This window comes from Acartia tonsa, chromosome 1, assembly GCF_053477335.1.
Source record: "Acartia tonsa isolate MP-2025a chromosome 1, ASM5347733v1, whole genome shotgun sequence".
Classification (NCBI taxonomy): Eukaryota; Metazoa; Arthropoda; class Copepoda; order Calanoida; family Acartiidae; genus Acartia; species Acartia tonsa.
The window spans coordinates 12159328-12184436 of record NC_137260.1 but is presented as its reverse complement, the minus strand read 5'-3'; the positions used below and the strand labels follow the sequence as shown (position 1 = coordinate 12184436).

The 25109-nt window shown below is 36.0% G+C and overlaps 1 protein-coding gene across 1 annotated transcript; it reads left to right on the top strand.

Moving 5' to 3' along the window:
- The first annotated feature begins 1576 nt into the window (after positions 1–1576).
- LOC145325220 (transient receptor potential cation channel subfamily A member 1-like) lies at positions 1577–17835 on the top strand. The gene is made up of 26 exons (XM_080168168.1): positions 1577–1635; positions 1863–1975; positions 2229–2295; positions 2555–2692; positions 11308–11401; positions 11478–11580; positions 11736–11819; positions 11991–12112; positions 12242–12365; positions 12552–12610; positions 12947–13067; positions 13182–13229; positions 13437–13548; positions 13646–13729; positions 13895–14021; positions 14365–14438; positions 14871–15006; positions 15074–15124; positions 15293–15397; positions 16437–16547; positions 16751–16845; positions 16998–17062; positions 17144–17186; positions 17317–17404; positions 17583–17620; positions 17736–17835. Exons 1-26 carry the CDS (start codon positions 1577–1579, stop codon positions 17833–17835), a joined length of 2361 nt encoding a protein of 786 aa, XP_080024294.1.
- Positions 17836–25109: the final 7274 nt, after the last annotated feature.

The window sequence follows — 25109 nt, the reverse complement described above, 5'->3', positions numbered from 1 at the left end:
AACACAAATATACCAATAAAACAACTAGGCATAGAAAGTAATGTGAATGTATAAGTTGCAATATATTCCAAGTATGGTAACTATGCACAACTTTGCCATACATGTCAAACATATTGGTAAAATCCCTTTTGGTTCAACTGTACACAATTACCCCCCCCCCCCCATACCTCAGCTGGATCTTTAAATCATTTTAGTGGTGAGCCAGATCAGGGTGAGCCGAATTTCAGCCAATCACAGCGCGGCATTTCATAAAATGCTGTGCTCTCATTGGTGGAAAGTTGGCTCACCCCGATCTGGCTCACCACTAAAATGATTTAAAGATCCAGCTCTGCTCTATTTATTATAATTAAAGGTCTAATGATAGATACTGAATTCTAAGTCAAAATGTTATGGGGGGGGGGGATAATGTATGGATGGTCCACTGAATACTCAGTTAGATACTAAGACCTTTCTTTTTTCCGACACTTTTAGTTTCAATAATTTTTCATGGTCTTTTATTGATGTTGGTTATAAATATAATGCCAGTGAAATCAATATACTAAAAATGATTGTAATTTGTTCATAAAGATGTGTTATTATAAATATGTATAGGTAATAAGTTTTGAATAAAATCTTTTCATTAAAGCTAATAAAATGTCCAATGTCATAGGGTTAATTTTTTTACAATTTTATCTTTTGAACCTGTTGCATTGTTAAAAAGTCCTCTTTTTAAAACGGGAAAACGTGATTTTCTCGGCCAAATTAAAGATTGACGTCTTAAATTGCATGTGAAGATTCAAATGACCATTGACAACTATGATGGATATATTATTATTTGGATCGTACATTAGATTTTCATGTTCTCTAATAAAGTGAAACTTGCAGTGGGCTAAAATAACAATACCTGCCCCATCTCCTACTTTCCTACTGGATAAACCAACAGACTAATAAATGAAATCCACGTTAGCAACCTAAATTAACGACAATTTTTCCTCTGTCAGAATATCCACGTATATTATACATTCATTGAAAGTATATAAGAGTAATTTCCCAGGTTGCCACAAGATAAGATTTAGCCATCCTTGTAAAACAAATACAATCATAATTCAGCAATTTAATATATATTTATTGTTTTGTTTACACAGGGACACGGACATTGCCTCTGAAGATACAACAGTTTCGCCTCCAACCTTACCACCATTAATAAATAACAGGTTTCCTTTTGTTAACAATGTCAAAAAGTCATTTTATTAATCCGTAAAAATATAAATTGTGCCTTATTTACATATGTATGTACTATATATGCTTTTTAAAGAATGAAAACGGAAAAAAATAATTTTTTGTTATATTCATTTTCTAATTATACAAATCTAAAATTTTCTGTGAAGATTCCTATTATATGATTTACTTGGTCTGTCGATCAGGCTAAAATACAAATTTCAAAAATTTTTTTGAAATGTTTTGTGGCTTTTTTTCAGTAAATTTATTCTTGACTTATAAACTCAGAACATCTGCTCTTTAAATCGCTTTGTCCACATTTCCATTTATTTTGTGTGCTTTTACTTTTGAATGTTGCCATCCTTGTTTTTATAGGCCTATGCATGGTGAAAGAGCAGGCCTGAAGAAATCATTTTCATCAGTTTCTACTTTTTCAAAGTAAGTTAATTAATTGCCATAGTATTAGTAATGCACTTACAAGAGAAAAATATTAATTTATTAATAGTTTTGTTGTTTGCCATCTATATAAGGCCAAATAATCTATTAATTTTAGTTTTAAAGCTTTGTTTTTTAAACAGTTTTTAAATAGATTTTTCTTCACACTAACCCTTAAGACAAGGGAAAATAGTATAAAACCTTCTACCAACCCTCCACCTTTGTTTCAGTGACAGCACATTGGCTCAGGATGATATAGAACTGGATAAAAGTGCCACAACTTTTGTTATAAATGTCCAAGATAAAAATGAAGATAGTTTCAAACAATACAATGGAAAACCAGGTAGGCTTTTAGTATAATAAGGAGTTATAGCATTTAGAAATTTTATATAACACTAGTTCAGTTGTTCCGCCCCTACCCTCTAGGATACAGGTCAAGAAATGGCCTACAACTAACAAAAGACAATAATAAATTCCCTTAAAACCTTACAACTTAATAACATTGGATGAAATTATGAAGGTATAAATATTCTATTGGCTTGAATTTAGCGTGGGTTAAAAGAAATTAGCCAGATATTAACCAATTTACTTTTTAGGATTTTACTCGAAGCTCCATGCCAGCGCTCATGTTTCTCCCCAATCCTCTGTCAATTCTGAGACAAGGTAAAAAAATTGTAAATAATTTTGGTACTTTTTTTAATGCATGAAAACCCCCCACCCTTGCCAATATTTTAAAAATAAATCTAAAAAAGTGGAGGGAAAACTACCCAACCCTCCTTTATTTTCAATTAATTTCAAGTTCTGTTAAGCTTAGCCTCATATACACTCCCTAATCTATTGTGCAACAGTAATGTTTTGACTGGTTTGCTGTGAAATCTCTAAACATCAAAATTGCAATTATCTTTTATCAATTATCTATTAGGCTGTTGAGAAAAACTTCCAAAGTGTCTCAGGGTCAGAAAAGAACAACTCAAGATGACCTGGCCCAAGCTGTACTTGATGGTGATATTCAATCGGTTGAACAAATTTTAGACTCATTTGTAGCTCTTCTTGGTAAAAGGTAAAACAGAATGTAGAAATTTGCAATAAATTCCATTCTTCACAACTAGGCACCCATAACCTTTCTCTCTCTTTATGTTTCTTATCCAAAAATCTTTACCTTGTAAGGAAGGAAGGACGATAGACGTTTCCACCCCCTAACTTTTGTTTTAGAATGAAACAAGAATTACAACATCCACAAAAGCAAAGCACAGAAAGATCATGAATGGACAGACAGACAAAATGAGTTATAGAGCAGATGTAAAGTTTTCCTAAAAAAATAAACCCCGAACCACTTCATTATGCAATCTATATTTTGCTGGATATTTTGTCTATGGTAGTCCATAAGTGTACAGCTTTACAGTATATTGTTTCTATTTGTTAAAGCAACAGGTATGATAAAAGAAAAAGATTCTTTTTAAAGTAAAATGCTTATATATCAATTGAAATCTATATTTATTTATTTTTTACTGATCCACTTCATTATGCAAATCAAAATAAAATCAATGGGAAAACGTTTGTTTTGCACTTTTCTCCACTTTTCAAAATTGATTATGATAAAATAACAATTTTTAAAGGGATTTATGCACTAATTATAATAAAAAACAGTTTAAGGTAGATTTTAATAATTTTTCTAACTAATAAATAATTTAAAAAAAGAGATTCTATTCCCATCACTATAGAGGAAAGCTGCTGACCCCCAGTCTTATGGATGAGCTAAATACATGTTAAAAATAAAAATAACCCTCAAAAATATACAAAAATGTTTTTTGATGTGTTAAAAAAATCCATTTTAAAATCTTGATTTTGAGGACGATGGCCTTTAAGATGCTCTTACTGGTGGGGATGGTGAGCTAAATGTTATCAAAGTGCATGCCCATAATGAATACTTATATATTGAACTATGGTCCAATTTTTGTAGTCATAGTGTGGTATCCGCCTAGGGTAAATGGCAGACACCAGAGTTCGAATAAAGACTACGGCAGTGTGAACAGACGTGGACACCTTACTATAGAGAAGCTACGCTTCTCTAGCATTCACTAGACAAGAATCAACATCTATTTCAGTTGTCACTTTATTGAAGGTGTAAAGGATACTAAAGCTATATACAACAAACAATAACTACATGGATAGGAATAAATGATCATAACATAAAAGCATTATAATACATATACAATAGTCAGTTTGGGCAATCATGATTCCCCATCCCTGGAAAGGGTGGGGGGGATTAAGAATACAGTTAACCATAATATAAATACATATGGATTAGGAATAAAGATGGTTAAAGATAAATCATACAGTAAAACATAGATAATTGCAATGGTTAGGTAGATGGCTATCCCTGTCTGGGGCAGGCAGGATAGCCCATGGAGCAGCACAATAGGTAGATAAGCATAGAGGGGTTGAGTGGTAGGTCTGGGTACTAAAGAGGGAAGGTTTGATGATTACTTGTGACAACAACAGTCTGTGTGGGGGCAGGTTTAGATCCTTTATCCTCAGGGTTGAGGTGGTGCTGATAACTTGGTGGTTGAAGGGGAAGGTTCCGGTGCTTAAGATGGGAGAGGGAGGGGTAACACCCCTCCCTCCATTTGCAGGACAACTGAGAGATAAAATCAGTACCGTTATCTGACATCTTTTCAGGTGGCTTCATAATTGTAGAATAACAGGATTTAACTAGGTGCGTAGCATCACTATAATGTCTTGGTTTCTGCATGGTCCAGAGCTGCCGCATACCACAACTCTCCCCTCGGAAGGCTGGAGGGGTTGTCTGCACCGCCAGACTTCCGACAGTGGTTGCGGCCTTCAGTTTGTTGTCCTTGTGAAATGGGTCCGCCAGGATACCAGTTGCTGGACGGTGGTGGACTCCAGCCCTCCCCAGGTCTAACGGAATCGGCCATATCTGCTGGAGTAGCTGGTCCTGTTGGATCTTCTGGCCGTTGGATGTGTACCTCTGAGGCCACCCTGGCAACCTCCAGGGGTGGCACAGCACATGAGGGGGCTTGGACCAACAGCCGCCTGGTGTACACCTCTGCAGGTTTCTCCACTGGGCTGGTGGTCTCCATCGTGTTGGTCACCTTGCTGCTGGCAGGCTGGCTACTGGATGCAGGCGCAGTTTCTTCGCCCTCAGGGCTGGTCAGGTTCATTCGGCTTCCAGGGTCTCTGTCAACGCGGGCAGGTGGTGGTTGGCATACTGTAGGAGCGTTGCCTCCTTCAGGCTCATTCTGGACATTGGCAGGGTGGTGCATGGCAATCCGACCTGCGGGGTAGGGAAAGGTAACAGTCCACCCTTTATGCCGGAGGCTGTCTTGGATCTGCAAGGGTGGCTCCGCTCTAGTTGGCTGGGAGACAGGCCCATCCACGGACACTGCTGCTAGTGGACTGGAGGCACAAGGCTCCGGATTTCCTCCCCTAGCCTGAAGGGGTCCAGGCACATTGTCTCCATCTTGGGTAGACATAATTGTTGGGGATCCTCTACTTCTATGGTTAGGCTCGGCACTTGGCGCATCTAGTTGTGTTACTCCCCAGGCAGCGGTCAAAGCTTCTTCAGTTTGGCTGGTAATGGCTGATACCCTGGCTCCTGGGGCAGATGCAGGGGGCGCAGGCAAGTTTGGCCCAGCCCAAACTTCCTGGTACACCAGTGCAATACAATTACCCTGGCTTGGTTGAGGGAGGTAGACAGCTGGATGCAGTTGAAGGTGAGGGACAGCTGGACTCTCCCTGCTGGCTGGGGGCTCTGGCTGGCTGGGGGTGACGGGTGTCACCCCTTCCTCTGGGGCTGCGGGCTCATTCGGGGGTCCAGGTATCTCGGTGGCGGCGACGGTTGTCGCCCCAGGCACCAGTGTGGGGGCGCTGGATAGCACCCCCCAGTCTTCACAGGGGTCCAGGTCTCTCGGTGGCGGCGACGGTTGTCGCCCCAGGCACCAGCGTGGGGCGCTGGATAGCACCCCCCAGTCTTCACAGGTGGCGGCGACGGTTGTCGCCCCAGACATCAGCTTGGTGGTGCAGGGAAGCACCTCTCGTTCCTTCCAGGTGGCGACGCCGGTTGGCGTCCCATACATCGACTCAGACTCGCTGGCTAGCGCCTCTTGCCTCTCCCACTCGGCGGCCGCCAGGGCCTCCCCGTACACCGTCCCGGTGGCGCTGGGTAGCGCCCCTCGGCTCTTGCTGGGGGTGACAGGGGTTACGGACACCGGTCCCCTGTGGTTGCGGCTGAGGTCCAGGCCAACCCGGTTGGGTTCAGCCGCTCCTCCCAGCACGTTGATCCTGGCCACCATGGTCCCAATCTGAGACACAGACTCCTGGGTAGCCGCGGCCCCAGCGGCGGCAGCTAGTTGGGGTGACGGCTGGGCATCTCCCTCCAGGTGGACCTGGGTGGCAGACTGGTTGCATGCAGGTTGTTGGGCGGCCTGGTGTTTCTTCGTTGCCCGGTCCCAACCGGTTCTACACTTGGCGGCTGTGTGGCCGTTGAAGCGGCAGCGCCCCTTCGTCCAGCTGGGTCCCATCAGGCCGGCTTCCCCAGGGTGTATCAACCTGCCAGGTCTCTCCTCCTCCAGTTGGGGCACCAGCTGACAAACAGGGTCTCCCCTACTAGGGGTCAGGCGGTGCTGGGCTGCTTGTGGTGGCTCCTTGGTTACATTCAGCCTCCTCCCCATACACACAGGTTCCTTCCATCCAACAGCGGCTCTCCTCCCCTGGGTGGCGAGGCCAGCCTCGGCCTTAGCTTCTGCAGGTGCTTCTCCACATGAGGGATCCTGCCTCTGGGTATGCCAGGTGGTTGGTAGCAAAGGCTGTTGATGGTGCCAGTCGGAAAGGGGGCTATGATCTCTGGGGGGTACCTGTGGCCAGTGTGTGGACAGGTACCCACAGGTGGACCAGCAAGGCCCAGAAGATGCCATACTGATGGTAGCCTGAACTGTATTCCGGACTGTCAGCAGACTGTTGGTAGCCACCTGAGTTGGGCCAGAGTTGCCAGCTAGTATTGCGTCCCTGCCAGGCTCCGTCAGCGGCTGATGGGGAGCCCCTGCGGTGGTTCTGGTTTTGGCAAGGGGTGGCCTTCTTATTGACTTTCCTAGTTGAAGCTCTGCATCCTGGTGGGCCTCCATCTTCAGCAGCATGGGGGAACTTGGCTGGGACATGTGCAGTGGTTCAACAGAGTAGCGGCATCTGGTCTTGGAATGTGGGGGGAACAGCCTCACTGCTGCTGGTCAACCCTGCTCTCTCCGTGCTGGGTAAAGTCTTCCACTGCAGCAGGTCACCAGTCCCCATCCTTAGGCCGGTCCCCAGTCGTTCCATGCCTGGGGGCTCCCAGGGAGGCTTGGGTGGCGGCTCCCCCACCCCCAGGTACGCGTTGGGCATCTGGGTGAAGAGCCTATTCCCCTGGGACAGCTCCCCATCCTCCAGATTGGTGAGGCCAGTGCCAGGGAGGACCTTTCCACCCCAGAAACAGGTGGTACTGGCCCTAGGGCTGGGCCCCTTTGAAATCTCAGTTCTGGTAGTAGTGTCCATCTTGGGGCTGGCCACTAAGTCTCTGAAGCTTGTCACCTTCTCATTAGGCTCAGTTGCATCGTTCAACACCCCCAGGAGGACACCTACAGGTTCAGCAACCCCCAGTCCAGTATTGCTATTTCTCGTACGTTGAGCACCAACTGAACAGGAGCTGTGCAGTGGACATTCAGTCACCCTTCCAGACAAGGGCATCTCAGGGACCAGGGGTCTGTGACCTGGCATGTGTTTGATGTTCACTGTACTCGACACAGTAGGCCAAAGTAATAACAGAAGCAGTATCTTGTAGATATAGGAGCAGAGTAGAGTAGCCGCACCGCAAGGAGGTTCGAGCCGGCTTACCCCTAGTATAAATACTATAGCTGTGTAATTAGGGTGGTAGTCCACGTAGCCGTAGGCTCGGTCCTCCTGGCTCAAGAGTTTCTGTGGCTGGCGCGCCCCCATGATAAGTAGTAGGGGGTTGGTCTGTTGGTGCCAGCGTCTTGTTTAACTGTTGAGCCTGAGTTGTTCTCCTTTCCAGTATAGCTCTTGATTTCTGTGGCAACCAGCGGATCTTAGCTTAAAGGTAACAGGGAATATGTTAGGTATCACAGATGTCTCTAGGAGCGTATCCGCTAGTGGATATATGGATAGGTAGGTTATCTATATATATACATGGCTACACGCCCATATATATATATATATGTGTATAGGAATATCCCAGAGCTAGCTAGCTTTTCCTCCTTGCTTCAAAAAAAATCACGCTTCCTCTGTATATAGTTCACAACTATGAAGGTCGATGGTCCAGGTACACACCACCACTGCCCAGTGTGGGGCAGCAAGTCAGGCTATGTCCACAGGGTGGGCGTACTTTCGTTCAGTTATCATATCAGTTTCCAGTGTTGTTTGGTGAGGTTAGTATTCACTTGCTTGTACCCATGATACAAAAAAACAACCTTATTTATCACTTGGGTATTTATATATACATATATTTGTTTCACTAACCATTCAGCTTTGAAGTAGGGTTGGCAGGCTAGGAAGATGTTGAGGGTCTGAGCGGGTTTAAGGAACTGGTTTAGTTTTCCTTATCACACTGTAGACAGGGAGGGAGGAGCTTGCAAGTTTTTCTCCTAAAAAAATATCTCTGATGTATGCTATAGAATGGCCCCTCTCCTGTGTGGGTGTGTGTGTGTGTGTGTGTGCGTGGAATCTCCTGTCCTTGTAACGCGCGTCCGCGCCGTCAAATCCGCGCACACGGGGAAAACGCGCTCTCACCCCTCAACTCGCTCTCTCATTGGTCCGCTTCGTCCGTTGGATTTATGATATTTTCCGCACTCTGTTGCGCTATCCGTGAATGGCGCTCTGGGTGTCCGATCGCTAGCCCCACACTACAGACGGACTTAGTCTAGTGTGGGTAGGAAGGGGGAAGCGCGTGAGGGGACGGGGGTAACTCCGTCCGTTCCCCCTGTGAGGGAGGGGGGTAACTGTGTGCTGGTGTAATAGGGCCTTTTCTTCTTAATCCTAGGTTTATCTATTATATCACCCTGATTGTATTTGCCTTCAATGGAGAGGGGCCCCTCCCCTTCCCTTGGAATAAGGGGTGTATTGTTGTTGTTGTGCTGTGGGCTTGAGATTGTTTTGATTGTATATCAGGGTCTTTATTATGTTACATCTAGCTTCTATTTCTGTCCTTATCACAATTGCATAACAGATTTGTTTACCAACTCTGTTCTATTTTTAGCTGTTATCACAATACACAATAATCCAAGCCTGTTCTATTCTTAGATTTATCACAACACAACAATTTGTTTGCCAAGCTTTGCTCATAAATCTATTGTTTGGCCATCACACTAGGGTGGTAATCCCTGAAAATGTGATATAATATCTGTTTTCTAGATGGGTGGCTGCGTTGTAGCCTCTCAGGATACTCGGAGTTGACGTAGTTTTTCTCGGTTCTGGTGCACTACACTCGTATGTTAGCTCGCGGCTTGCAGCTATGTGGCATGTTTCAGCCTATCGGCGGCAGGGAATGTCCCGTCCTGCTAGCGCCGCTTGCAGCTATGTGGCGTGTTTCAGCCTATCGGCGGCAGGGAATGTCCCGTCCTGCTAGCGCCGCTTATCAAAATCCAGCTGATGGCGGCAGGGAATGTCCCGTCCTGCTAGCGCCACTGGTTCGGATCCTGCTATCTCTTGCAGTAAAATTGGCCTATTTTCAGCCGTTTACACTTATTTGGCTTGTTTCAGCCGGTCCGCAGGCCTGTTTCAGCCCTTTTGGCGCTCAATTCTCCGTTAGATATCAGCGCTGCTCGCGGTTATTCATCAAATTTCGCTGTCTCGCTTCCACAACTGCCGGATGCAGAGTTAAACTTTGCTGTCCAGGGTGGGTAATTCAGGTTGCTTGCGTCAGTTTTGCCAGATTCACTGCTGGGAGTACCTTAGCCTCAGATGCGCGTCTGCTCTACACTTGTGGTTCGCCGTAATCTCACACAGCTGTCACCAAAGTTGTGGTATCCGCCTAGGGTAAATGGCAGACACCAGAGTTCGAATAAAGACTATGGCAGTGTGAACAGACGTGGACACCTTACTATAGAGAAGCTACGCTTCTCTAGCATTCACTAGACAAGAATCAACATCTATTTCAGTTGTCACTTTATTGAAGGTGTAAAGGATACTAAAGCTATATACAACAAACAATAACTACATGGATAGGAATAAATGATCATAACATAAAAGCATTATAATACATATACAATAGTCAGTTTGGGCAATCATGATTCCCCATCCCTGGAAAGGGTGGGGGGGATTAAGAATACAGTTAACCATAATATAAATACATATGGATTAGGAATAAAGATGGTTAAAGATAAATCATACAGTAAAACATAGATAATTGCAATGGTTAGGTAGATGGCTATCCCTGTCTGGGGCAGGCAGGATAGCCCATGGAGCAGCACAATAGGTAGATAAGCATAGAGGGGTTGAGTGGTAGGTCTGGGTACTAAAGAGGGAAGGTTTGATGATTACTTGTGACAACAACAGTCTGTGTGGGGGCAGGTTTAGATCCTTTATCCTCAGGGTTGAGGTGGTGCTGATAACTTGGTGGTTGAAGGGGAAGGTTCCGGTGCTTAAGATGGGAGAGGGAGGGGTAACACCCCTCCCTCCATTTGCAGGACAACTGAGAGATAAAATCAGTACCGTTATCTGACATCTTTTCAGGTGGCTTCATAATTGTAGAATAACAGGATTTAACTAGGTGCGTAGCATCACTATAATGTCTTGGTTTCTGCATGGTCCAGAGCTGCCGCATACCACAATAGCAGCCTCCAGCCACGCAATATTAAAAAAGAAAAAAAAATACAATTTTAATTACTAAAATTCATAAAGTAAATAATGTAGTTTTTTGATAATGGTTATGTTTCATGTCGCGAGGCTCTATTGGAGGCTGCTATGACTACAAAAAAATGGTACATAGGTTAATAGACAAGTTGTTGTAATGGTCATGTACTTAGATAACATTTGGCTCACCATCACCACCAGTAAGAACATCTTTAAGGCCATCATCCTCAAAATATAGATTTTAAAATGGATTTTTTTAACACATCAAAAAACATTTTTGTGTACATTTGAGGGTTATTTTTATCTTTAACATGTATTTAGCTTCATCCATAAGACTGGGGGTCAGCAGCTGTCCTCTAAAGTGATAGGGATTGAATTTCATTTTTAAAATTATCTATTAGTTAGAAAAATCATTAAAATCTACCTTAAACTGTTTTTCATTATAATTAATGCATAAATCCCTTAAAAAATTGTTATTTTATCATAATCAATTTTGAAAAGTGGAGAAAAGTGCAAAACAAACGTTTTCCTATTGATTTTATTTTGATTTGCATAATGAAATGGATCAGTAGAAAATCAAAAAATATAGATTTCAATTGATATATAAGCATTTTACTTTAAAAGGAATCTTTTTCTTTTATCATACGTGTTGCTTTAACAAATAGAAACAATGTACTGTAAAACTGTATACTTATGGACTACCATAGACAAAATATCCAGGAAAATATAGATTGCATAATGAAGTGGTTCGGGGTTTAGATTATGTATATCATATTTAAGACTATCATAAATACCTTAATCAGTAACCTTTATTTTTAGTGGTATTGATAATGTTCTCTTGTATAAATACAAATATGATGATTCTACACAAGTTATACAATCTTCAACTAGCAAGAATAATAGACAAAACCAGGTATTTTAATTATTTAACAAATCAACTGACTGATTTCTTGTAGATGTGATTCACTTCTAATAAATAACTTGTTCAGGCAAATTTGAATGACAATCTAAGTCTGATAGACTTGTGCTGTATTTTTGATGAAGATTCAATACTTAATTTTCTACTCTCTTATGGAATAGCAAAAATTAAAGGTAAGGAAATTCTGCATTCCAAAATATTTATTTTAAACCCTAATGATCATAACTTGTAAAACTACTACATTTTTTAACCTGTCCAAAATGAAAACTTATTAAGTAAACAGCAAATAAAAATGTTGTAGATTTTCATAAATTATTTCATATTCTAGAATATTGTGTGCCACCCCAATATCCTGCCCATGTAGCTGCCAAATATGGATCAATTGCTTGCCTAAAAAGATTGAACAAAATAGGTAAAATTTAATAAGCATTCTTTGTATATAAGCAGACAATAGACATATTGTGGTATATAGGTTGTTTATGCACCCATAGCTTAAATTTTTAAATAATTTAAAGGCTGGGCCTTGTTATTTATCTGTAAATAAAACTATAGTTTACTTACACATAACTCTTCCTACATGTAGGTGTACCTATACTTGAGATAGTTGATGCTGAAGGATCTACCTGCCTCCATATAGCAGCTAATTATCAAAATGCTACAAATATTCTTAAACTATTGAAATTAGGATTTGATCCTAATCTGAAGGTAACAGTATATGCATTGGAAACTGTGTAATGTATTTTAATTTGAAGTTTCAAGTACTAATAAATACAATACTTACTAACTAGACTACTTTTATAGTGGCTTTGAAAATTATTTATATACTTATTTTAGAATGCTGAAGGAAAAACAGCATTGTACTTTTGTTTGAATGACTATCAATCAATAAAATACTTAATTGAATTTGGTGGAGATGTAAATTTAATGGATTTTCAAAATCAAACAATATTACATGCAGGTTAATTAAATCAGAATTATTTTATAAATAGTCTTTGAGATTGGGAGCACATTGGGTAAAAAAAACTAGAAATCAAAAAGTTAAAAGAAGGGGAGAATATTTTTACTTATGTCACTTTTTACGAAATTTAAACCAAGTTTTTTTTATGAATATTTTTTTTATTTTTTTCATTGATCATATTTTTAGTACAAGATCCAGTTGTGTTACTTCATATTTTAAAATCTGGTGGTAATCCTTTAATAAAGGTCAGTGTTTATTAAATAATTAGAATAAATAATAATTGCAAAAGATACAAAAATTCTAGAAGTTGTCATTGTGGCTGAAATTAGGTTATGCCACAATCTAATTAAACTAAAATCTAACATAAACAGAATATCAATAATGATTTAGGAGACAATTTCAAAGTTGTCATTTAAGAACATAATAATTACTTTAAAATTTAAATATCTAAAGTAGATTATTTCAATGACAAAATTCACCAAAATAACTTGTTTAATAACCAAAAATAATAAATATTTTAAACAAATGGAATAATTAATTAACAATGATAATATTAAATTTAATGTGTTTTACACAACAAGGATGCACATAATGAAAACAGTATAGAAAGTATGTTGAAATCCAACCCTAGTCTTGTCACTTATCTCCTGGACTTTTACATCACATCACTGGCTACCTCTCAATATGTAAAGGGAAAGGAAGGTAACTAAACTAATTTTTACTTTTTATTAAAAATTGTCTAAAATACATTATATGAAAAAACGAAACAAATGATAAAACAATAATTCTTTTCTTTTTCAATTTGTGATATTTCAGTAACTTTGGATTTTAGCATTCTTCTCTGGGATGAAAACAAGAATAATGGTGAGCTTTAGATATGATATAAATATGTTTAAATCATTAAAGTTGTATTTTTCTCTAAAATATGTTTGAAATACTTTCTTCTTATTAATTTTCTTTACAAATTCCTCAGATTTTCTTTTTTAGCTTCTGTTTATGATAATTATTATGATTGAATTTTGTGTTATTTATAAAACTTTACTTTAACTTATTTTTAAAAATTGATTTTAGAGTTTGAGTTGGCAGAAGCAAGTATAAGTGAAGATGAATTAGATGTATTAAAACATCCAATAGTTGAACTTTTTATTCACTTGAATGATTTACATGTTGGAAAGATCTTTAGGTAAGTGACTCTATCTTTACTTATTTGTTAATTGTTTTTAACTAATTCATAGCTTTTTCTTTCATTAAACCTCATTAACTCATTAATTTTATTTTAGGTTCAGTTATACTTTGCTATATCTAGTATTTTTGATCTTATTAACCTGCCTGGTTTTCATCAAAAGTAAATTGAATAATATAAGGTAAATTAATTTTCACCTGATTACATAAAAGATCTAAAATTACTTTTGCTAATTCTTTGATCTTACATGACATACAAAACTTATTTCTAAACAAATGGGAAATTCATATTTGCTGGCAATGTATTATTATTGTAATATAACATTTATAACAAAATCCTTTTATAGGTTAGTAGGAGAATCATTAATGCTGGCAAATATAGTATTATCTGTGATGACAAGTCTACCTCTTCTTGTGATATCAGTTTTAATGTTCTATAATCCATCCTTTACTAAACTAGCTAAGGAAATTTTTGTGAATCAAAAAAATTTAATAAATTTTAGTTGCTGATTATCATTGAAATGCACAATTCTATAATTTGAATTAATTCGATTGAAGACATGCTATTAGTTTTTTTCTACTTCTTTTGCTTACATTTGAAACCCCTAATTTTCTCTTTGCAACATAATATAATAGTAAATACCAGTTAAAACCTATACAAGAATGAATTATCTCACTTCTTGAAAGAAAAGAAAATGTGTTTGTTTATATGTTATCCACTTAAATCAAACTTAATTTATCAAATTGATTGATAAATTATGAAAAAATGCATTCTGAATTTCCAAGTTGATAAATAATTCATAAAAATTCATATCAGGGAATTTGGTTGGTTAATTTAATTGTGATTATACTGTATGTTGTTTTTGGAGCTCTATTAAACCATACTGCAGGGTTAGTTTAATTATTTGTTAATTATATACTTCAAAAGAAGTGATTCTTCTCCACCTCTTAACTTTGTTGTTATATCTAGATTTCTTATTTCTAAGTATTTTTTTATCCTCTATACTAATAATGGCTGAGAATTGTTGTCTAATTTTTATAAAAAAAATTTTATGTATTTAAATTTTTCACATTTCATTACTATATACAATTGACCTTTCTTGAAAATCCCCTATAATTTTATATCTATAATATTTCTTTAAACTATTGTCCAGTTCACAAATAACTTTTAAAGGTCGACCAATTTTTCTGAAGGTCAACCTAGACAAGTACAACCTACAAATACCTTTATAAAATCGGTCAACCTAAAGCTTCTATAGGTTGACCTAAAATTTCCAGAGGTTGACCATTGTCTTTTGTGAACTGGGCTTATGTCATTTTTAGAGCTAAACTTGAGGATTCTTTGGGATCAATTGCAATATTCCTGTCTTGGTTTTACTTAACCTTCCTTATGGGACAATTTCCCAACATTGGGATTTATATTCTTATGGTTCAAAATATAGCTGCCAGCTTAATTAAGGTAAAATATTGAATTAGAGTCAATTTTAGAAAAATATTTAATATATTATTTAAAAACTTATTTTCAGTTTCTGCTAATCTATACTCCAGTTTTCCTAGCTTTTGCCCTGTCCTTCCAGGTTTGATTAACTACTTTCATGCGAAATAGTTTACAATTTTTTCTCTTTAACTAAAATAAGTAAAAAAAGGAAATTTACTATGACTGTAGCCCAATAAACAACAAATAAAACAACCAAATTAAAAAAAAATATTTTTTTGTATTTTGATATAAACATGACAACTTTTAGGTTCTGTTTTCCCATGATCTTCGTTTTAAAGATTCCTTAAGTTCTTTCATATCCATCCTGGTTCTAATGGTTGGAGAGTTTGAATATGCCAATCTATTTAATGAGGTACTATTTAGATAAATATTTGATTAGCTATTCTAAGGACAGTTAAACTATTACCTGTTTACTGTTGTGGTTTCATAGATTAGAAACTCACAATTATACATGATAGAAAACTCCTTAGTAAAATTTGATTGTAAACAATATTTCCTCTAAAGTTTATAAACTCATACTGATTAGCATACTGATAATGATTAGCGTAAATTGTCTAAATTAGCAGTATTCAAACTTTTGCAACAAATCTTTTAATCTACAAAAGGAGTTATCATATTGTGTGGAGTAGAAGATTAGGTTATAATCAATTATTCTGTCAGTTTATGTTAAAAAAATCATTGTAAACTTTTTAATTAGATTTTTGCAATACTTAGATAAAGGGTGTGCAAAAAAAAATGCGGACATTTTTAAAATTGAAATTGCGCGGCTTGTGTTAATAGTAGAAAATTCTTATTCATATCGTTAGAACCGTTATGAACTCTAGTTTTTGGAAATATAAGAACGGATCCTGTGCTACGTATAGTTAGGGAGCTACGTGGTGAAATGTTCCTATTGCCTTAAAACTTGAATTGCGAGTAAACCAGAAAATTTAAAAAAAGGATTATCAACCTCCATTACCAAAAGCAGTAAATGGTGTCATGTACGCAGACTTGGTTAAAAAGAAGGCCAAACCTGCCGTTAAAAAGCTTTATCCAGATGGAGATGCCATCTGCCAAGACGATGGTGCTACAATACATCGAGGTAAAGTTGCATTGGATGCTGTAAAGTGTAGCTTCAAAACCAGGATCAATCCTGATATCCAAGCTCCAAAGATGGCAGATTTTTGGCCTATAGAAAATGTATGGGCCATTATTAAAGCTAGGGTAGCATCTAAAAATACAAATACACTTAAGGATCTACGAAAGGAAATAATTTCCGCCTGGAAAGAAATTGAAAGAATTTTCTACTACCAACACAAGCCGCGCAATTTCAATTTTAAAAATGTCCGCATTTTTTTTGCACACCCTTTATTAATGAAAAAGTAACTGAATTAATTTCCAATCTATTTCAGGAGCTAAATTATCAATTAGTTCCTCAGATTTTATTTGTGCTGTTTGTTGTGTTTGTTAGTATCATCATTATGAATCTTCTCATTGGTTTGGCTATCAACAACATTCAACAGGTTTGAAGATTTAAAGTTAAAGATTTGAAAGTTTTTATCAAAAATTATACAATTTACACCAACCTATGAGTTTTAACAATAATAACTTGGAGATTTTATCACATACATATAATACATATAATAATAGTTTGTTTTTCAAGTTAAGAATTTAGATGTTTTCAATTTTTAACATTTTAAAAGATAAGTTTGTGTATTTGGTTTAGATTTTTGAGACTGCTGGTGTGGAAAGACTCAAAGCAACTGTGCAAAATCTAACATTTGTTTATAGAATTCAACTTTGTTTTCAAAAGATATTCAAGTAAGATACAAAACTCTGTGAAGCATATTGTATTTTATTCTAAACTCATTTTAAACATGAAAATATGCTAACCCAAATGACCAATAACTTTTTCAGGTTTAGAGAAATTAAGAAATTAAGATTAACCTTAATAAATTTGAATCTAATTTTAGACGAGAAAATATTTTCAAGAAACTACAGAAAATCTCTAAAACAAAAACTCCTCCCACAAAATTAGGTAACTTTAATGTAATGACAGGTCTATATCAATAAGTGATTATTTACTACTAAGATTTGAAATGCAGAATGTTAATTTCAGTTATGGTATTGTCAGGTGAAATAGATGATAATATTTATGTCAGGTATATTGTTTTGTTTCATATGACAGTCATAATCAAATAGAATATTTTTTGTAAATAAAGTTCATGCAAACTGTTTATTGTATTTGGTAAATTTCTTAATTATGTGTTCATTTATTGTTTATTATTTTAGAAATGATACTGGAGGTTTGACCAAAACAGGAATCAAGGCTCCTGTTTGGATTGCTAGCAATATTAAGAAAGCTTTACAACGAACTAAGGTAATACACTGAGAAACAGTACAATTTTTGTAACTTCTTGCACTAAACAAATTGTCCATTCATTTACCTTTTAGTTATAATTCATGTTATCATAACCTTCAAAATTTTTTTTATTTATATTAGAAAATATTAATCTATTTGTTAAAAATTAATAAAATAATTTTTGTTTTGTTTCTAGGAATTATGTGATGAAATGGATAAACAGCAATATTCAAGGTATGGCCGTCATAAATAAAAAGAAAATTATTTTGATAAATTTAAAAATGATAGCAGATATTAGTGAATAATAATGCAATGAACTAATTTATTTTTATGATCACCAAACTTTTAGATTACACAATTATGAAAAATTGGAGGAAAAAATGACTGAGATAAGACAACAAATAAAAGCTCTTCAGGAATTTAGATGTTTTAAAAGATTCTATAAATAACTTTGAAATAAGTTTCAGCCTCCAAGACCCTTAGACTTATTGACCAAAAAAATTAAGTACTGGTTCAGTAAGAACACTGCTTAAAGTTTAAATCTTGATAGACCAATTATTATTGACAGTAGTATTTACAGAAGCCTAAACATTAACATTTATTTAAGAATCATTTGATATTTTAAAACATCTCTTTTTTTACTGTAGGGTCAGCTGAGAAATAAAGCTATACAAAATAACAATAATCCTTTGTTAACCTAGATAGGCGAATTGTTATTAAATACAAAAATATGCAATAAATATTTTCAATAATTTTTTTTTTTTTTCTAAACCCATTAGTGCCGAGCGCCACTTTTATGGGCCGATCGAGCTGAAAATCTCAGGGAAGCTTTATAATGGTCAAAACGGAATTCCAATTTTTTTTGTTTTGCTCTAGTGGCGTGCACAGGAAAGTTGCAAAAAAACCCGGTTCGGCGGGAGTAAAGAAACCTTTCGGCATTAATAACCGTTTTTGGCGTTTTTTGGTGCTTTCCCCCGGCATCAAAGCCCGTTTTCGACCTAAATACCCAGTAATTTGGCCCAAAAAGTTAAAAATGTAATTTTTGAACGCCCAAAGTGAGATGAACACTTTTTAGAACTTTGATACGATCCGTAATTGAAAACTACACAACCTCATGTAATCTATAGAGCTACAAGTAATATACGAAGCGATTTATATCACATTTAAGATTTTGGCTATAGGTGCCGCCGTTTTCGGTTAAAAAAGCCCATTTCGAGGAAGTTTTAAAACTTTTGCTAATATTTGTATTGATAATAATGGGAGGGATATTGATAATGTAATTTTTGAACGTCCAAAGTGAATTATAGAGTAGCAACTATTCTAGTAGTATCAGTAATTGACAAATATATTAAAAATATAATTTTTATTGATAAAGGAAAGACTAGAAAAGACTTATCACATATCTTTGGCCTAAAGTATTTAAAAAATATCACAAACAAAAGAATAGAATAATACAGTAATATCAAGATAACAAAAATGGCCTAAAACCATCAAATTTGCATAGAATACTGGTTAGTTATGCCCCCATCCTGTGGGAAAATGTCAAGATAAGCAAAATGGCCTGAAACCATCAAATTTACATAGAATACTGGTTAGTTACGCCCCCATCCTGTTAAAATTGTCCTATTGATTTCAAACTTTGCATGATGATTTCTTTGCAGTTAGATACGAATTAGAACACTCTTTTCTTACCAGACATACTGATATTTAACTTTTTAATTTTATGCCTCGCTTTTATGCATGTTCATATCCTTGTTTTGTTGGACAACAAAGTGAAATTTACATAATATGGAGTTGTATTGTAAGGTCTAATAGGTCCTAGTTGATATAATTTCTAAAGTGTCTTGATTTTAGTTAGGAAAGATGTTATAGATTTATGTGTTTGAGAGAAAACTATAGAATCAACATTTTGGTTACATGCTAACTCTTAAATTGTTTGTAGTAATAATACATCAGGTTATTGTAAACATGTATAACGAAAATTGTTCAAGCAAAACTAACTCCATCACGCATCTCTTGTGTCTTTTTTTATCTTAAAAGGTATAAGTATGTGATGATTTAATGTATTATATTAAATTTGATAGAATATAATAACCTGAGTCTGTGTGTATTTGTTACAAAATATATCAAATATTGCTTGGTCTTTCAAAGTCCCCAGGTTTCAGCACACAGTATCATAAAATACATACAGGTTTTTAAAAATAGTTGTTTGTGTGTACTGAATCTGTATTTCTTTAGATCTTTGAAATGGACAGTATGGCTGGCCATTTAGACTTTGTTTTCATACAATAAGACAAATTTAAGATATAAAATTTACCCCTACCCTGGGGGTGCCGTAGGCACCCCCAACCATTTAGGAGGGGGTATTTCCCCCCCCAAACAATTTTGGGGGGGTAAATACCCCCCCAAAATAAAAAATCTCTAATAAAAAAAACTTTTTGCGCGCTTCGCGCGCATTTTTAATACTATATATTAAATAAAATTTAAATTACCTCCCCCCAAAAATTTTACCCTGGGGGTAAATTTTGGGGGGGGTAAACTAAATTTACCCCTGCCAACAGATTTCAGGGGGGGGTAATTACCCCCCCCCCAAGCAAATTTTACCCCCGGGGTAAAAATTTTGGGGGGGGGTAAAAAATTTTGCGGCGCGCTACGCGCGCCATTTTACCCCCCCCTTACAAAATTTTTACCCCCCCCCCCAAAAAAAAGCTTGGACGCTCCTGAATGGACCATCACAATTTAAATGGATCCTTTACTTAATAAAATATAGAGCAATTACAGTCCCTTCAATAGCTAACAAAGAAAGATTGAAATTGGAGTTTATGTTCTTAATTTTAAAATTTTTGATTTTGAAGTTACTATACTTGTATGAATATACTTGTCCTAGTTCAGCGTATGAACTCAATAAAAGTTAAAATTTGTGTGCTCTAATTCCAGTTTAATCAAAATCAAATCAAAATATTCACTCTTTCTCAAATTGTGTCTATCCTTTCTCAAAAGAGAGACACAGTTAGCCCTTTCCGTTAATTTAGGCAGGTTAGAATTGTCCTATTGATGTTGAACTGTGGATGATGATTCATGTAACAATTACGTATGATTAAGAAAGCGTAGTAATTCTATAATCGAATGTTCTTAAAAAACATGCAATTTTTTGACAAAATTTTATGATATTATTCAATTCAAATCAAATTTATTTACCGTAAGATCCGACAAACCCCTGATCTTGGACAATTATCCTCCATCAGGACAATAAATAATATATATATAATATATTGACAATGTAAAATAGATAATATTAAATAGTTATTAAGATTTGGTTTATTAGATACATTATCACAATGTTTGCAGTTATAAGTGATGGTTTACTATTTATTTTCCATCTAATCATTATATTAGATTGACTACAATAAAGATTTAAAGAATTAAATCATAATTACATAATAATTAATAATGATTAATAAGCGGATAAATTCCCTGCCATGCGCTCAGGTGCAGTACGTAGCCCTTGAGGCTGGAGCGCGCACTGAATGACGGTAGTGCACTATTGCTGGCCGATGCGCTAGGCTAATTTGAAATGATTGGGCGCTGTTATTTCAATCAAAAAATAATAAAATCCGCTATTGTGTTTCCGTAGGTTCCCTATACCCCCAGCTTTCTCAGGCCCCCTCCGCCATTGGTTGTCTCCCACCGCCGCGACACGCCACTAGATGCATCTTCAAAAAATAAGGTTAATACAATTAAATGGTCCTAGGACCAAACAATAACGTTATCGGTAGAAGGCACAATCAATTCACTGAACATTATCCTATTCATCTGATTTTGGGAACAATATTTCCTAGAACAACAAGATACAATAATTCAAGCAAAACTCTATAATCAAGTCTCAAAATATAAGTATCCTGTATTTACGTAATTTTGCAATAATTGTTTTCTTCATTAAAATAAATATTCTGTGTTCATGATCGTTTCTCCTACCATTTCAGAGCTTCGCTTTTATAGATTTTTAAATCCATTTTTTGCTTATATATTTATTTAAGATTTTGAAGTATTTTTCTTTATTTTAGATTTTGCAGTCTGTACGTCTATCCCTATGCATTGAGTCTTACTCTCTGATTTTCTCAACATGGATACAAGGATAGAATTTTGGGATCTACTGCGGTTCACGGTAAAATATTGCTGGTAACGAATATTGCTAAAAAAATATGAATTTTAAAAGCTGCTAGCTGCCAAACGGCTGAACGTACAGATCATGCACGCACATAGTTTAAGCGTCATAAGAAGGCCTACAAATACTCTGAAATAGCCATAAATCAATAGTGTATAATTATCTTGCAGTGCAGAGAAATGCGCGAAAAAGACCTATTTTACGCGGTTTTTCTTCAGTGAAGCTTTCCCTGTGCATCAATGGATCTTGGCTATTCCAGATTATTTGTAGGCCTCCTTATGCCGTTTGAAATTATGTGCGGGTATGATCTGTACGTTCAGCCGTTTGGCAGCTAGCAGCCTTTAAAATTCATAAATTTTTAGCAATATTCGTTACCAGCAATGTTTTACCGTGAACTGCAGTAGATCCGAATTTTGAATAACAAATTTCTCAATTTGAAGAGAAAAGCTAAAAAAACTTTGCAAAAGATAGCATGTAGCTACCCTCTAGAGGCCAATAGGGGTTCGACTCCCCTTCCCCCCCCCCCATTTTTTATTTTAGTTTCAAAAAGAAAAGGTAAAACAATTGGGGGTGTTATGATACCCTCCCCAAAAATAGCTTTAAACCTTTCCAGGACCTAAGAAAATATATACTGTTAAGGAGAACCGTATTGGTTTAGCGGTTAGCGAGATCCTTCAATACAGAGAAATCCTGCTACTTTTTAAAAATGACCGAGCATAATATGAATAACCTTAAAAACAAAAGTAGTAAAAATTCAGAGCATCATGTAATATATAAAAAGTAAACATCTTGATATTAGTTCAGCCCAAATGAAACTTGAGTATTTTTTGGGCATAGAAATTGGAAAGTAACTAGATTGTTAGTCAATTGTCCTATCCCTGTTCTCCCAGTCTCCATTTCCAGTTGAATCTATCTTTCTGTCATTCTTTGATTCCCTGATGCAGTTATTGGAATCAAACTTAAATTGGATTCATCTGATTTTCAGAGAATTTAAACACAAACTTTCCAATATTTCCTTCAATGATAAAGATATTGAATATAGAGGTTATTTTATTGGTTTGCTATATGCTATATGTCATTTATTGGTCAGTTCTTTCATTCAGTATGAGGGGAAGGAATGGGATAAAGATGGTTATTTTAGCCTGCTATAAGTTTTACTTTCAAATATTTCTTAGAGTAAAAAATAATAAAAAGTCTATTGGTAAAACTTTTTTTGTAACGTAAGTAATAAAAGATAATTAGTTATAAAAGGAGAAATAAATTAAAGAAGTAGATAGCAAGAAATATTTCAATTAGCAATTATAAGAATTTAGGTTTTTATTTTACATAAAATTTTAAAAAAATATTTTTAAAAACAATTTAATAGATGTATTATATAAATGCCTCTATTCTTGTAACTCTTCTGAAAATTTGACTATTGAAGATCTGCATCTTTTGATCATAGTTGAATCAATATAACAAGGATAATAACAATCATGGTGGGGTTCAACAATAAGATTTTGAAAATTTTGGATAAAGAATCACAAACTGGAACAAAGTATTTCGCTAGGGGGTTGCACAAAACGCACAAGAAAATTTTGATAACCCTCTTAAACCTAAATCGAGAATGGCGTGACCTTTGGGTTGGTGTATTACAAACAACAATAGGTGTGTTATGGGAGTACAATACACCCCCTCCCCTCACCCTCCCTCCAGGATCTTTACCAAAAACTAAAAGTCTAAAAAAAGTTCCTAAATTGGTAAATATTACCTTGACACCCGGCCCCTCTTGCTGTATTGGGGGGAGGGGGGTTAGACCCATGCCTGAGAGAAGTAGAGGGGTGGACATATGATGGGGTGTATCTACCTCCCCCCCCCCCCTGGAGTTTGCATGGAAGTGGATAAAACCCCCTTCTGCACGCCTCTAAATTAGCACATAAAATGGATACAATAAAAAATATTTTTGTAGTTCTTAACATTTGTTATATAAAAATGTCCTAAAAGGATTAGATGAACAATCATAGTTGTAGATTTTGAAGCCTCAATTTGTCATTTGTATCAACATTTAAAAAGGTCTTATATAACAATTCTTGCAGATAAGTTTTTCTAAATAGGAAACCAGCACATACAATGGATACAATAAAAATACTTTTGTAGTTTTTAACATTTGTTATATAAAAATGTCCTAAAAGGATTAGATGAACAATCATAGTTGTAGATTTTAAAGCCTGAATTTGTCATTTGTATCCACATTTAAAAAGGTCTTATATAACAATTTTTGCAAATAAATTTTTCTAAATAGGAAACTTAGACTATTTCCTTAATAGTTATTTATCTCATCGTATTATGAACAGCTTTCCGCGGATATAATTATAAGATTAAAACCAGTTTTGTTAGCCCCGAGATGCTAAAAGCAAACTGAATATAATACGATACAATTCTTAATTTTCTTAGTGTGGCTAAGAACTGACCTTTATCCACCGGATATTAATCGGTTTTGAAGCCATACTGTAAATAACATTCTTTTCTTAAAAAAGAAAAATATCCCAAAACATTGTAAAGTATCAATGTTTTAATAATTTTATGATGAGGTATTGTGTACTCTTGTTTGTTTGCACTTTTTACAAATTGGAACAATTGCCAATTGAGATATTAGGTTTAGAGTGGGAGAAATTTATTATAGCTTTGAAATTTTGTATGTCTTATAATACTTGTTAAAACAATAACTTCTTTTTTTTTTTTTTTTGAACTGATTAAAACAAGGATGAAAACATTATAAGTAGTGAAGCACAAAAAATATTAAAAGAGAAAATGTTTAAATCAAGAGTGAATTTAATGGAAACAATCATAAAACCTTTTACTAGGATTGTGCCGGATATCCGGCCATTTTCAATATCTGGCAATATAATCTTTTATATTATATTTACAACAAAAATCCCTGGTTTTTTAAATCTTGAATGACCAAAATTTTTTTATATTTGAAGCTACAAGAACAACTTTTTCAGAAAATCTTTCTGAAAAAGTCTAACCCTGACCTTCACATGTGTGAATGATATATCATTGTTAACCCATTAGTGCCAAGCGCCACTTTTATGGGCCGATCGAGCTGAAAATTTCAGGGAAGCTTTATAATGGTCAAAACAGAATTCCAATTTTTTTGTTTTGCTCTAGTGGCGTGCACAGGAAAGTTGCAAAAAAAACCTGGTTCGGCATGGCCATAAATGCACAACGGGTATTTTGACCCGTTTTGGGTGGTTTTCTGCCGGCATTAAAAGCCGTTTTTTCCTAAATACCTGGTTATTTCGACAAAAAAATGAAAAATGTAATTTTTGAACGCCCAAAGTGAGATGAACACTTTTTAGAACTTTGATATGATCCGTAATTGAAAACTACACAACCTCATGTAATCTATAGGGATACAAGTAATATACGAAGCGATTTATTTCAAATTTAGTGTTTCGGCCGGTTTTGGCCGTCGTTTCGGGTAAAAAAGCCCGTTTGTCAAAGTTTTAAAACCTGACATACACAAAAAAAGAACATATACAAATTGGATGATACATATCAGAAAAAGAGCATAAA

What these genes read in the sequence shown, in the direction of transcription:
- LOC145325220 (XM_080168168.1), top strand. Translation starts at nt 1,577, where the DNA reads ATGCATGGTGAAAGAGCAGGCCTGAAGAAATCATTTTCATCAGTTTCT. An exon ending in ACAATACAATGGAAAACCAG is followed by an intron (nt 1,976 to 2,228) that starts GTAGGCTTTTAG and finishes TTTACTTTTTAG; the next exon opens with GATTTTACTCGAAGCTCCAT. An exon ending in GATTTGATCCTAATCTGAAG is followed by an intron (nt 12,113 to 12,241) that starts GTAACAGTATAT and finishes TACTTATTTTAG; the next exon opens with AATGCTGAAGGAAAAACAGC.